Here is a 15442-nt window from a genome sequence, read left to right on the forward strand (position 1 = left end):
GGTGTTCTGTTGTGTGACTGTACTAAACTCTTCCACCACATGACCGACATTTGACATACAGTACACCTCCTATCTATGTTGGGATTATGTTTGGTCATGACAAAACAATAAAAATCGCTACTGTTAGTGCCACCACCCACTTCAATTGGGACGTGGGACGACTGCCGCTTTGCTTGCGCATGGGGGCGGGGCCAATCAGAGAAAAGCCGAACACAAGTTGGTTGCCTTTAATATTCATGCGAACAGGGCAGGTGAATTGAGCACCTGGTGATGATTTTTATCCAAACTGGAAGTCTGATTTTCTCCAGGTACCATGGGAACAATTCCTGCCAAAGTTGTCTACTTTGTTTTAAATTGTTATGTCTGTTTCAATCCAGAGGGACATTTCACCATTGCTGTCCGTGTCACAGTGATCACTAGCAGTTTACACAAGAAAATAAAAAGTTGGACAATTGTTCAAATCTGTTTTGGAAACTCAGTGTAACGGAGCACATTTGATTTAGATTTTAGGATACCTCGACGGTGTTGTGACAATATGATTTCACCTTTGACAATAATTAAAGTCAACTTTAATAATCTAATCATCTAATCATCAGAATGACAGCTGCAGGTGTGCATGACATTACAGGCAGCTGTTTGGCGGTTGCCTGAGTTACCGCTTGTGATATTTTAATTCATTCCTAGCGACGTTATGAGGTAACTTTCTCTCCCCCCGATAAACCTGAGGTGAAATGCCGCCTGGGAAGAGCTTTAGTCTCCAAAATGCTTTGAGGAAATCCGACCCAGAAAAAGATCCGACATGAGAAAGCAATGAGCGGAGCATCTCCATCGCACAGCCATGGATCAGTGTGAAGGAATACTGCTGTTTCCTATTTGGGGCGATGACTCCACTTCAGAGAGTTCATCAGAAGGTAATCATATTGTCTGTCTTCCCCACCTGGCAGCGTGCCCAGCCGGTTTCTACGGGGACGGATGTAACCAAACCTGTGGTTGTCGTAACAACGGCAGCTGCCACCCGGCGAGCGGGCAGTGTGTTTGTATGGCGGGCTGGACCGGTCCCAACTGCACACAAGGTGAGTGTACAGAGTAGAGGACGCAGTCATACAGGTGATGGAAATACATTAGTAAGAAGTAAGAACCCAATATACATTAGTAAGGTTGAGACCACTTATCGATTTATCGATAATTATCGATAATTGTGTGAAATCGATAAGTGGCATCACTGTATTCTACCCATTCTGTAATCTGTTAATAAAAGTTTCAATCAATCAAATTTGATTGATTGAACATTTTATTAACAGATTGCAGAATGGGTACAATAGAGAAAGGCTCAATACACACAATTGTTAAAGGAAAACTCCAACATTTTGGGAAATTTGCTTATTTGCCATCTACCCTGGAGTTAGACAAGAAGATACATACCTTTTTCTTCACTGTGCATGCAGTATGAGTAGGAAGACACGCACCGTTAGCCTAGCTTAGCGTCAGTCACTGGAAGTAGGTTCCTCCGTTAGCCTAGGTCAGGGGTCAGCAACCTTTAGTATCAAAAGAGCAATTTTTTCCCTCTCCCACAAAACTTAATTCCTCTGGAGCCGCAAAACCAATTTACCCTTAAAATGAAGATAACACAGTGTATAACATTTTATATATAGTTATCCCCAAGCATACCCCACATTTAGCATAAAACGCCTGACAATTGCATACCCAAAGTAATTTGCGATTTATTATACTTTATACTTATAGCACAGTTTGTTGCATTAATGGAATTATAAAGCAACAAAAAGAAAATATTTGACTTTTTATTGCTGTTTTTACTTGTTATAACAAAGGAAAACCTCAAACTCTTATGAAGAGGAGAAAAAATACTGGCTGTGTAGACTTATTTTTAAATAAAACACAGAAGAGGAGACAAAACACTGGTGTCTGTAGACCGACTTTGAAATAAAACCCTGAACTATTCAGGTATATTTGAGTCCTTCCCTTATTTGTGGAACATTTATAAAATAAAAAATAGTCCACTTTGAAAAAAGACTACCATGTGTAGACCTACCGTACTTTTCGGACTATAAGCCGCGGCTTTTCCCCCCATTTTTCGACCCTGCGGCTTATATAACGGTGCGGCTAATCTATGGATTTTTACAGCTAACTGGGCACGCTCCCTCAGCTCTGTGACCGTCAGATCAGACTCCTAAATCTGCTGCAGCAGTGCACGCCTTGCCCCTCCTCCTCCCCCTCACGTCAACAAACCATTACGGCAAGAGTCTAGTGTATGAGCAGCTCAGGGCTCCTCTTTCAACATGCTGCCTACCTACTGTACCCGGCGCTGCTAACTGGCTAACGTTCAAGTTTCAAGTTTCTTTAATAGTTGTCATACAGAAGTACAGAATACTTTCATACAAAATGCTTCTTACTGTTACGCTCCAGAGACTGTGCTGGACAAGATAGTATCAAATAACATAGTATAGCATGTAATTTAGAAGAAGAAAATGAGGTCACAGTGTTCGGTATAGACATATGTACAATGTTCTGAGTTACCATATAATATACAATACTATGCAGTGTACTAATGTACAGTACTATATAGTGCAAAGCAGAAATGGGATGAGGTACAATTTAGGTACAATTTACAGTAAGGTGTACGAGTTGTAGTGCAATCCTTCATCAATAAATATAAAGTGTGGGGAGTGGGTGCTACAGTGTGTTTGTTTAAAGTGGGTGTGTGCTATAAAGTGTGTGGAGTGGGTGCTGCAGTGTGTTTGTTTAAAGTGAGTGTGTGCGTGTGGATGTGTGTGCTATGTGCGTTTGGTGGTTGTTGTTGTGTAGTGTTCATTGTTCGTTTAGCAGCCTGATGGCCTGGGGATAGAAGCTTCTTCTGAGTCTTTCTGTGCTCGCCTTGAGACTCCGGTATCGCTTGCCTGACCGCAGCAGTTCAAAGAGGCAGTTGTTCGGGTGACTGGAGTCTTTAATGATTCTCTTAGCCTTGCCCTTGCAACGCTTGTTGTAAATGTTCTGGAGGGTGGGGAGCCCCCCTCCAATTGTGCGTTCGGCTGAACGTGTCACTCTTTGTAGTCTGCTTCGGTCTTGTGCAGTGCTATTCCCAAACCAGGAGGTGATGTTGCCGGTCAAGATGCTCTCTATTGTACATGAGTAGAAGTTCTTAAGGATCTTCTGACTGACTTGGAACTTCCTTAGGCGCCTGAGGAAGTAGAGGCGTTGTCGTGCCTTCTTCACAACACTGTCAATGTGTGTGGTCCATGTCAAGTCCTCGGATATGTAGGCTCCGAGGTACTTAAAGCTGTTGACTCTCTCAACCGGTGCCCCGTCGATGCTGAGGGGGCTGTAGTCCTTGACCCCCGACCTCCTGAAGTCCACAATCATCACAATTATGAGAGCTAACGTTGCTACCTACTGTACCTGGAGCTGCAAACTGGGAGCTGCTAACTGGCTAACGTTATGAGAGCTAACGTTGCTATTTACTATACCCGGAGCTGCTAACTGGCTAACGTTATGAGAGCTAACGTTGCTACCTACTATACCCGGAGCTGCTAACTGGCTAACGTTATGAGAGCTAACGTTGCTACCTACTATACCCGGAGCTGCTAACTGGCTAACGTTATGAGAGCTAACGTTGCTACCTACTATACCCGGAGCTGCTAACTGGCTAACGTTATGAGAGCTAACGTTGCTACCTACTGTACCCGGAGCTGCTAACTGGCTCTATCGTTATGAGAGCTAACGTTGCTACCTACTGTACCCGGAGCTGCTAACTGGCTCTATCGTTATGAGAGCTAACGTTGCTACCTACTGTACCCGGAGCTGCTAACTGGCTAACGTTATGAGAGCTAACGTTGCTACCTACTGTACCCGGAGCTGCTAACTGGCTACATTTTATAGAATTTATAAAATGTTCAATCTATTAATCAATCAAGCGGGGAACATAGGACCCGGGGAACATAGGGATGATCCCACCTACTGTACCCGGTGCTGGCTAACTGGCTATCGTTCCTGTTTAAACAAAAATGTTAATAAATGGGAGCTTCCTCAAACAGCCATCTCTTTCCCGACAATCCCCTCTGTGCACGAACCCTTACATATGGTAATTAAACATTAAAACACCTGCGGCTTATAGTCCAGTGCGGCTTATATATGTACACATCATTCAATTTAGCTGCTGCGGCTTATATTCAGGTGCGGCTTATAGTGCGAAAAGTACGGTACTTTTAAATAAAACCCTGAACTATGCAGCTCTATTTGAGTCCTTCCCTTATTTGTAGAAAATCTATCAAATAAAAAGTAAATTTTTCGTTGTTCGCAAATTTCGCACCACATATCAGGCATTGTGAAAGCAAATAAATCTGTCCATGCTGAATTAAACCCTCTATTTTCCTCAGACTTTCCTTTTTTTGGATTTATCCATGGTTAGCTTACTGGGGGGTCGGAAACGCAAGATTAGCCACTTGCAGACGGCAGGGAGAGGCGCGGGGTGTGACTGTGACGTACTGTATATTTTAGTTGATGAAATATTTTTGTTGACTAAATATTTTAGTTGATGAAATGTTTTTTCATTTCAGTGTCACAGTATGACATCGATCTCCAAAAGGAGATCAGGGAGCCGCAGCTGATTGGCTAAAGAGCTGCATGCGGCTCCGGAGCCGCAGGTTGCCGACCCCTGGCCTAGGTCTTGTTTGCCGTCCTCTCCTATCTCTCCTCTGCTCTCTGCCTCCATTCCATGTTTACACACACAAACACACACACACACACGCCACTCGAGCCGCTCATGCACACATGCACGCTCTGTGCTGTTGTCGTTCTCTCCTACTCTCCTCTCCTCTCCCATACGGGGCTGCGTGCTGTTTACACACACATGCGCGCGCGCTCTCTGCTTGCGACAAGTACCTGCCCGCCCATGCTCAGTGTTGGGAAATAGGCTAACGGAGGAACCTACTTCCAGTGACTGACGCTAAGCTAGGCTAACAGGCGTCGTCCTACTCCTACTGCATGCACAGAGAAGAAAAAGGTATGTATCTTCTTGTCTAACTCCAGGGTAGATGGCAAATAAGCTAATTTCCCAAAATGTTGGAGTTTTCCTTTAAGGGGATGCAGACCAGAGAAAGACTTTCGTCTTGTTTACACCATGGTCCCCCATTTTCAATTCATAATGAATTGTAAGTAGGGTGCAACTAGCACCGTGCAATCCATTCTTTGTGGATCCCGCCCCTAGGTCTTGTGGCATGTTTTAGTTAAAACATCCCCATTTAATGTAAATTCAGTTGAATTGCAACTCTGCACTGTGCATTCAATATGCAGTGCACTCCTCCATCACATCCAGAGACTACCGACTATAAAATGAGAAGGATCACTGTGGTAGTTTTGAATGGGGAAATATGCAACATTAAATATGGCGGCAACGACAAAGAATTGCTGCAAAATAAACATAAATTTGTTGTTTAAATAATAATAATAATAATAATACAAAAAGAAAGTGTTTTTCTTTTCTTTTTTAATACTAATAAAAATGTTGTCCCGATTTATCGATTCTTCCAAAAGGCATATCGTCTCAGCCTTATACATTAGACCTCTTTGGTGAGAACAATGACATGTGGAATCACACCGTTTTGATCTTTTCATTTTAATTTGATCTTTTCCCCAGAATGCCCCTCAGGGTTTTATGGAGCAGACTGTCGCCAGCGCTGCCTGTGTCAGAACGGAGCCACCTGTAACAGAACTGATGGAAAGTGCACATGCGCCACTGGATGGATGGGCACAGCCTGTGAACTAGGTAGGTCCAGGGCACAGCCTGTGAACTAGGTAGGTCCAGGGCACAGCCTGTGAACTAGCAAGGAAACTATAAAAGAAGGAAGGGTCATCACGTCAGAACACCAGCGCTCTATGCTCTGCTTGGTGCCAGACTTTGGTGCCAGTTCTATTGAAGCCTGTATTAAAATTCTGAGGAAATATACATCAACCAAGATATTAAACGTTAGCTAGTTAACAAAGCCACAAATTGTGGACTATTCTGTCATCCGAGGTAATAATCTGTTTAAATGATGGTGAGATGGTGATCCCATTCAACTCAATGTCGGCCAAACTGAAAGCGTTCCTTGTGAACTAGGTAGGTCCAGGGCACAGCCTGTGAACTAGGTAGGTCCAATGGATGGATGAGCACAGCCTGTGAACTAGGTCCAGTGAGATTGTCACAGATGCAATCACTTGTTGCATCTAACCCCATTCATAGTGAACCCTTTCTAATTATAACCACCAAATGACATCATGTTCAGTGGATCATCTATTCATAAAACCTACTGTATTAGGTCTCTAGCCTCACAAGAGACCACCAGAAATGTTGTGATTGGAAAACCGTAATGACTTTGGCTTAATGACTAGTCTGGGCAGGAATACAGAAGAATAACATTACCTGAAATGCAAGTAAGCGTTCAGTACAGTTTTTACTGTGTCCAGGAAATACATTCGTCTCAGTCCTAATTTGCTCCCTTAGCTCATTTGTTTTTGCCCAGAGTTGTGTTATTCCCTGGCTGTGTGTGTGTGTGTGTGTGTGTGTGTGTGTGTGTGTGTGTGTGTGTGTGTGTGTGTGTGTGTGTGTGTGTGTGTGTGTGTGTGTGTGTGTGTGTGTGTGTGTGTGTGTGTGTGTGTGTGTGTGTGTGTGTGTGTGTGTGTGTGTGTGTGTGTGTGTGTGTGTGTGTGTGTGTGTGTGTGTGCGTGCGTGCGCGCGTGTGTGTGTGCGTGCGCGTGTGTGTGCGTGCGTGTGTGTGTGCGTGCGCGTGTGTGTGTGTGTGCTACCACCATACGCGGGTCTGCTGCTCCTGTAAATACTGTTGACCCCACAGCAGCAGCACTCTGGGTCTCCCTCTGTTCTCTGCATCATACCCTATCCTCCCACCGAGCCTGTTTCCAAGTCTCCCTGGGTGAGCCAGGCCTGACCGTGCCAAACCCCCGACCCAACCCGCCTCCTCCGGCACAGGAAACCTCTAATCCTGCCGCTGGAGCTCTCTGTACTCCCTCCACTCCTCTGCGGCTAGTCTACCACCGCCGCGGGGCGATGCCAACTCTTTCCTCGGTCTGACCGCGAGCCGTTGGAGAGGATACCGCTGTCCTCAGCAGAAATACAAGAGGGAAAGTTTCCCCTGTAGCGAAGCGTTTCCTTTCTCCAGTGTGAAGATGTCATGGTTCTTCTGTCTCCTCTCATGTATATAGGTGTGTGTGTGTTCTGATGGTGTGTGTGTGTTTACACAGAGTGTGCAGCAGGCCGGTTCGGAGCGGACTGCCAGCAGCAGTGTGTGTGTGAGAATGGAGGGCAGTGTGACAGACTGACGGGACAGTGCCGCTGTGGCTCCGGCTGGATGGGGGAGCGCTGTCAGAGAGGTGAGGACCACGGGCCGGGAGGGGGGGGGACGTACAGACGGGTTTTCTGTACAACATAGAAAGTAGTGAACTATTATCTAAAAACCAGGGATGTGGTGGAGGGTGAATCCAACCTGACTCACATTGACCCAAACGTTTTATCATATTATGAATTGAACCCTCGCACTGAAGATTCCTATAAGTCCGTTTTGACATTTGAACAGCCCATGCATTTGCAGTTGAAAAATCAATCCAAATCACTTGGGAGTGTGAACATAATATATCACCAGAAAGTACTCAACCTCTACTGTATTTAACTATGAATGGACACAACACTCTTTAGTGTGTAAGATAGTCTTTAGATAATTAAGTTTGAAAACATTGTTCCTCTGAAAATGTGAAACAGAGTTATGGTTCTTCGTCTGTGGTACTCAACTAGAGATTGCCCACCTCTCTCCTCTCCTCTCCTCTTTCCTCTCCTCTCCTCTCATCTATCCTCTCCTCTCTCCTCTCCTCTCTATCCCCTCTCCTCTCTATCCCCTCTCCTCTCCTCTCATCTATCCTCTCTCTTCTCTCATCTCTCCTCTCCTCTCTCCTCTCCTCTCATCTCTCCTCTCTCCTCCCCTCTCCTCTTCGCTCTTCTCTCATCTCTTCTCTCTTCTCTCCTCTCTCCTCTCTTCTCTCTTCTCTCCTCTCCTCTATCTCCTCTCCTCTCTCCTCTCCACAGCATGTGCGCCGGGCCTGTTTGGAGCAGGCTGTGAGGAGAGCTGTCACTGTGAACATGGAGCACTGTGTCACCACATCACTGGAGATTGCCAGTGTCCACCGGGCTGGAGGGGGAGGTTCTGTGGCAAAGGTACCGGCCTGTATGATCATAATTCATTACATTTATATAGTGCTTTTCTAGACACTGAAAGCGCTCCCCACAATGTAGGGTGGAAATTGCCTCCTTTACCTCCTTTACCACCACCACCACCACCACCACCATTTTAGACTGATATTACCTCTGTCGCCCCCTGGTGGAGGTTGATGTTGTTGTTGTCATGGTTGTATTTTCAATCAGAAACAGCATGCACTTGACCCTATGCAATCTGCCTACAGGGCACACAGAGGAGTTGAGGATGCTATTGCTACAGTCACCCTACTTAACCTTTTGTTTAAACATAACTAGCGGGGAATAAAACCCATGCTAGATTGGTATTTATCTATGCTATTTATGGTTCAGCCCAGGGCCGTCTTCTCTCACCTTTACTGTATATTCATGATGTTCTTCGACTAGTTCTTAGAATAGAATAGAAATACTTTAATCATCCGGAGGGAAATTTGGCACTACAAAAAATTGCCTAAGATTAAAGAATAAAATAAGCCTAAGAATAAAATAATAATAATAAAATACGGTCCGGGATTCACATTTCCTATGTTATGTATATACATTCTAATATAAAATATACAGTAAAAATATACAGAAGTCTACAGTAAGTGTAATATTGAACAATGTTGTTTTAAAAGTAAAAGTCCAGGAAGATGGTAACTGTCACCCTGTGCTCAGTGATGCAGTGAGGCACAGTGATGCGTTGTAAAGTCTGATGGCTGTCGGAATGAAGGACTTCCTGTGCCGTTCAGTGCTACATCTTGGGAGTGTTAGTCTAGCACTGAACGTGCTCCTCCTGTCAGCCAAATCTGTGTATAGTGGGTGGGAGGGGTTGTCCCTGATCTGGCATGGAGCTTAGCAAGGCTCCTCCTCTCCGCCACCACCGCTAGAGTCCAGCTCCAGCTAGATTTCTTCCCTAACCTTTACTGTATATTCATCATGTTCTGCTACTAGTTCAGCCCAGGGCCGTCTTCTCTCACCTTTACTCTATATTCATCATGTTCTTCTACTAGTTCAGCCCAGGGCCGTATTCTCTCACCTTTACTTTACATTCTGTACACAAACTTCTGCCAAAGTGAGCATGAGAACAGGACTGAAACCTGCAGATGAGTCATGCATTGTGAGTCTGCTACATGACAACGCCGGTCGCTGATGAGTTTGTCTCATCATGTCTTTCTTGGACCTAGCATTTAAAAATGTGTACACATGGTGTCTTTGTTGCAAGGGTTCATTGTTACTTGATTATTTCCCTTCCATACTCTCTCTCCCTCCAGCCTGTCTGCCTGGTGCATATGGGAGAGGCTGTATGCAGCGCTGCAGCTGCCGCCAGGGCACCTCGTGTCACCACGTCTCTGGGGAGTGTGGCTGTCCACCAGGATTCACCGGTAACGGCTGTGAACAGAGTGAGTGCCGCCGCCGGAACGTTCTGTCTTGGATTTACTGTCTCTGTTTTGTATTTATGATCTTACTGTCTTCAATCAATCAATCAAATCCTTTATTTAACCAGATAAGCATCATTGAGATTAAAATCTCTTTTTCAAGAGCGATCTGGCCAAGCAAGGCAGCAGAAAGTTTCAACATAAAAAAGAACATCACAATAAAATACAGATAAAACATTCACAGCAAGCTCCAATTTCAGGCAAGTTATCAAACACAGTTGCACTGTCCGAGGGAACTGAGTTCGTAGGATTTTAAAATGGCTTTGAATTCTCCAAGGGTGACCAGTCCTGCTAATTTTAGGTCCTCCTGTATCTTGTTCCAGGATGAAGGAGCAGCATATTTAAAAGCCCTTTTTCCCAATTCAGTTCTCATATGGGGAACATCCAGTGTTAGAGCAGCTTGAGAACGAAGGGCATACTTGTATTGCTTCGTGCACAAAAGCACACAAACGAGGGAATCAGTTTAAGCAGAGCTTTGTGCACAAGAGAGAGCCATCTAGAAAACCGCCGTATTTGTAGAGATGGGTAACTTGCAATGGCATATAGGGTGCAATGGTGCACTCGATTTCCACATCCCGTGACAAAGCGTAAGGCAGAATGGTACACAGTATCCAGCTTTCTAAGGTACTGATCAGGTGCATACATGTAAAGTAAGTCACCATAATCGAGTAGTGGTAAGAAGGTGGTCGAGATCAGGTGACTTCTCACTTTAAGTGAAAAACAGGACCTGTTTCTGAAAAAGAAGCCGAGTTTAAGCTTCAGCTTCGACACAAGTTTATCTATGTGAGATTTAAACGTACGGTTCTCGTCCACTGTAATGAGATTTAAACGTACGGTTCTCGTCCACTGTAATGTACAGTAAGGTTCTCGTCCACTGTAATGCCTAGATATTTGTAGGAAGCAACCCTTTCGATGTCAGTCCCTCCAGCAGTAACAAGTGTGGGAAGATCAGCTGGGAGTCTCTTCCCATTTGAGAAGAGCATAAACTTTGATTTGCCAGTATAAGATGTGACTGAACAATGTCAAAGGCAGATTGCAAGAACTCCATCGTTTGCACAACACTGGGAGATGAGCAATAAATTACTGTGTCATCAGCATAGAAATGGTAAACAGCATTAGACAGGTTGATACAAAGATCATTAACATATATGGAGAACAGTAGAGGTCCCAGTACGGAACCTTGTGGTACACCTTGTGGAAAGAGGATGATAAACCAGCAGACTGTACACACTGCGATCTACTCTACAGCCTGTCTAGATAAACCAGTTTTATGTAGACACTTCGATAAAATGGCATGGTCAATCGTATCAAAGGCTTTGGATAAGATAGGAACAGAGCTGCACAGTATTTATTGGAATCCAGTGATTCAATGACATCATTGACTACTTTAAGAGTAGCAGTGATCGTGCTGTGCTTCTTTCTGAAACCTGACTGGTTCTTTGATTTTTTTTTTGAAATCCTGTATTCATGATCTTACTCTGTCTTGTTCTGTCTTGTATTTATGATCTTACTCTGTCTTGTTCTGTCTTGTATTTATGATCTTACTCTGTCTTGTATTTATGATCTTACTCTGTCTTGTATTTATGATCTTACTCTGTCTTATATGTATGATCTGTCTTGTATTTATGATCTTACTCTGTCTTGTATTTATGATCTTACTCTGTCTTGTATTTATGATCTTACTCTGTCTTATATGTATGATCTGTCTTGTATTTCTGATCTTACTCTGTCTTGTATTTATGATCTTACTCTGTCTTATATTTATGATCTTACTCTGTCTTATATGTATGATCTGTCTTGTATTTCTGATCTTACTCTGTCTTGTATTTCTGATCTTACTCTGTCTTGTATTTCTGATCTTACTCTGTCTTGTATTTCTGATCTTACTCTGTCTTGTATTTATGATCTTACTCTGTCTTGTATTTATGATCTTATTCTGTCTTGTATTTATGATCTTACTCTGTCTTGTATTTATGATCTTATTCTGTCTTGTATTTATGATCTTACTCTGTCTTGTATTTATGATCTTACTCTGTCTTGTATTTATGGTGTTAGGCTTTGTGTCCACCAGGGACGTTTTTTTCCAAGACGGACCGCTTTGAAAAGCAAAAAAAAAAGAAGCTCAGAGCATTTTCCTGAGTCTCGCGACTGCCGCGGCTCTGCCACTTGCTCGATGTTGTTTGGTCGGTCGAAAAAAGTTACCTTGATGAGCGCGCTCCTCTCCAAAAGTTGAACTAGTTTCAACTTTAGGTGCTGGGAGCGCTCCGCCCAAAAACGCCAGCCGCCGAGAGCGCTAAAACGCGCGGCGCTGGGAAAAGGAGCGCGCCTGTCGCGTCTGTAGCATAGAAATTAATGACAGAAAGGAGCTGACAACTCATAAAATGTCCCCGGTCGACACAGGCCCTTACTCTGTCTTGTATTTAATTTTACGGTCTTACTCTGTCTTGTATTTAATTTTACGGTCTTACTCTGTCTTGTATTTACGGTCTTACTCTGTCTTGTATTTAATTTTACAGTCTTACTCTGTCTTGTATTTAATTTTACAGTCTTACTCTGTCTTGTATTTATGATCTTACTCTGTCTTGTATTTACGGTCTTACTCTGTCTTGTATTTAATTTTACAGTCTTACTCTGTCTTGTATTTACAGTCTTACTCTGCCTTGTATTTACGGTCTTACTCTGTCTTGTATTTACAGTTTTACTCTGTCTTGTATTTATGATCTTACTCTGTCTTGTATTTACGGTCTTACTCTGTCTTGTATTTAATTTTACAGTCTTACTCTGTCTTGTATTTACGGTCTTACTCTGTCTTGTATTTATGATCTTACTCTGTCTTGTATTTATGATCTTACTCTGTCTTGTATTTACGGTCTTACTCTGTCTTGTATTTACGGTCTTACTCTGTCTTGTATTTACAGTCTTACTCTGTCTTGTATTTACGGTCTTACTCTGTCTTGTATTTACAGTCTTACTCTGTCTTGTATTTATGGTTTTACTCTGTCTTGGATTTACTTAGCGGGTCTTAGCTGGTGTGTTTTTCCTAACCCAGTCTCCTCTCCTCTCTCTCCACCAGCCTGTCTGCCAGGGACATATGGACTGAACTGTAACCAGGTGTGCCAGTGCTCCCAGACCAACCAGCTCTGCCACCCGGTGGCAGGCTCGTGTTACTGCGCCCCGGGCTTCCGCGGCTCTAAGTGTGACCAGAGTATGTCTTGAATAATATTTACCCCCCATGTGTGTACAAGTATAACAAAGTAAAACTTTGAGGTATTTGTAGTTTACTTGTAAATGTTGTACTTTTACTGCAATTAAAAGGAAATATTGCGCTTTTTATTCCATTACCTTTATCTCAACCCATCAGTTATGAGTTACCTTACTTAACAATAATTATTGAATGGAGGACTTTTACTTATACCAGAGTACTATTTACCATTATCAAGGTATACCTTATCTTACTTCTTCCACTACTGTACTGTACATGTCTGCAGTTTATATCACATCTCATAGAGGGAACAGTCTATTTAAATTTCTGTGAGATATTTGAATAGTAACCACCCGCTGTGTGCTCCGATTGTTCCAGAGTGTGTGGCGGGACGTTACGGACCCAACTGTGACCGCCAGTGCCAGTGTCAGAATGGTGGGACCTGCATCCCCACCACTGGCACCTGTGAATGTCCAGCAGGGTTCATAGGACCAAACTGCACTATCAGTGAGTTCACCTCAAGCTGCCTTTTAACACATAATAATAAAGATATCTATATTCTACTTCTGTTATTTTATTTTTATTTACACTCCAGAGTTGAGTTGTACTTGTAGATGGATAGCTTTCAACAGCTTTCCTAGGCCATCATAACTCATGGGCTAGGAAATCATTACATTACATCATAATGTCAAACTCATGTTCAGCTCGCACATACTGTCAGTCCCTGATGTACCCACGGTTCAGTCAATACATTTCAGACTGGAAATATATGTATCTTCAAGCCCATACATTACTATGTAGACAAAGTTAGTAGTGGGCCGGTAGTGTTTCAACAGAGGGCGCCATTACTGCAGGTATACATCATGCAGTAGAACAGCTGGCCTAGCGCTATCCTTGGAATGCTGAGAGGTCAAATGACCTGAGCATCTAACTTGTTTTCAGCATTTTCTTAAAATGACAACATTGCAGATGTCTAAATAACATATTTCTAGGAAAGGTCAAAGAGGTTCCAAGTTTAGTTCCAAGTTATTTGAATTCCAACATTTTTTAAAACAGTCATATGACCGGCCCAGCTGTTCTAGTGATAAATGACAGTGTTCCGTGTGTCTTGTGTTAACAGCGTGCCCAGCCGGGCGCTATGGGATGGACTGTGCTCGAGTGGCCCTGTGTGGCGAGGGAGGTCAGAATGACCTTGTCTCTGGCGGGTGTGTTTGCAGCCCTGGACGTAGAGGAGCGGACTGTGGACAAGGTGAGTTCACGACCTACTGCCGGTGCCGTCAGTAAAGCCTACCGCCGGGGTTGTTTATTCACACAACTGGCAACACAGCGTGGCATGTGTCTTGCTAATCAGGGGTCTGCTTGTGCCTTCAGGCTGTGCTCCAGGCTGGTTTGGGGAGAACTGTGTCCGTCGCTGCAACTGCAGTAATGGAGGCGTTTGTGACTCAGTGTCTGGCAACTGTACCTGTGGTCTGGGCTGGACTGGAAGTCACTGTGGCACAGGTGAGATATCCACACATTTATTAACATTAATACAGTCTGAGTCCTCTGAGATCTGCGGCAGCGCCGGCGGGGACAGTCGCTCAGAGGCTGTAGTGACACACAGAGCACAGTAGTGTGCTCATATTTTAAGCTAGCGTGAAGGTAGTGGTATCCATATATACTGTAACTGAGGGGTACAATTCCCTGACTGTATTACTAGATATGATACTTACTACCACTACCTTTGTACTTAATATTCGGCCACCCAGTACACGGCATAAATATATTATCATGAACACTCTCACGTAGATGAAACGGATCCAACACAAATGTACGAATTAGAAACAGGTCTTTATTTCCTACACAGCGATGGTGTGTAGAATAAGCACTTAATCACTTAATTACATTTATGAATTGAAATAGTATGCACTTTTATGGCAAGGAGTATTCGTCGGTATATCAATAGATAATGTCCAATCTCTGAAGGCGCAGGTGGTAAATATACGACCTGGAATAGTTAAGGAATAACAGCAATGATACTTTAATGATTATAGGCTGGATACACTAGAGGGGGTTAATCCGGTCGCTTGTAAGCCGACAGGAGTAGGAGGGGGGGGGGGGGTAGAATCCAGCTGCCTCGTCCGGCCAAGGGTATCCCAGGTGAACCCACTGTAGTGCCGTTCAATGCGCCGGCGATCCTTGGACCACAGATGAAAGCAGGTGGACTCTTTGTGGGCCGGCTCTCTCCGGTCCACGGGGGAGAGATGTGGAGAGACCTCGTCTTGCAGAGCGTCTCCTCACCTTGTGTCCTCTCCAGGGGGGGGGTTCCAACACACGGTAGTGTCGGGGGTCTTTATCCATAGAATAATCAAAGTATCCAAAGCATAATCCGTGCCTGGGAAGGCGGGCTGTCGTCGGTAGAATAATCCGGTATACAGGTCCACTCGCTCGTCGGCTCTGGGGCTCCTCGGGTGCAGCTTCACATAGGGTCAACCACCCTGGGTAAGCAGCCAGTTCTCTGCCCGAAACGATGGGGTACTGACTACGGTAGTATTCTCACCGCACGAAGCACTATATATTAACAGACTATTA

At 44.0% G+C, this 15442-nt stretch overlaps 1 protein-coding gene across 1 annotated transcript in view; it reads left to right on the plus strand.

Moving 5' to 3' along the window:
* megf6b (multiple EGF-like-domains 6b) overlaps window positions 1-15442 on the plus strand; it is a 129187-nt gene that overhangs the window by 100222 nt on the left and 13523 nt on the right. Inside the window, 9 exon segments of the mRNA XM_084316030.1 lie at window positions 945-1073; window positions 5651-5779; window positions 7252-7380; window positions 8087-8215; window positions 9505-9633; window positions 12743-12874; window positions 13250-13378; window positions 13992-14120; window positions 14243-14371. Of these exon segments, the coding sequence (XP_084172156.1) occupies window positions 945-1073; window positions 5651-5779; window positions 7252-7380; window positions 8087-8215; window positions 9505-9633; window positions 12743-12874; window positions 13250-13378; window positions 13992-14120; window positions 14243-14371 (1164 nt within the window).

This window comes from Notolepis coatsorum, assembly GCF_963971535.1.
Source record: "Notolepis coatsorum genome assembly, chromosome: 6".
NCBI lineage: Eukaryota > Metazoa > Chordata > Actinopteri > Aulopiformes > Paralepididae > Notolepis > Notolepis coatsorum.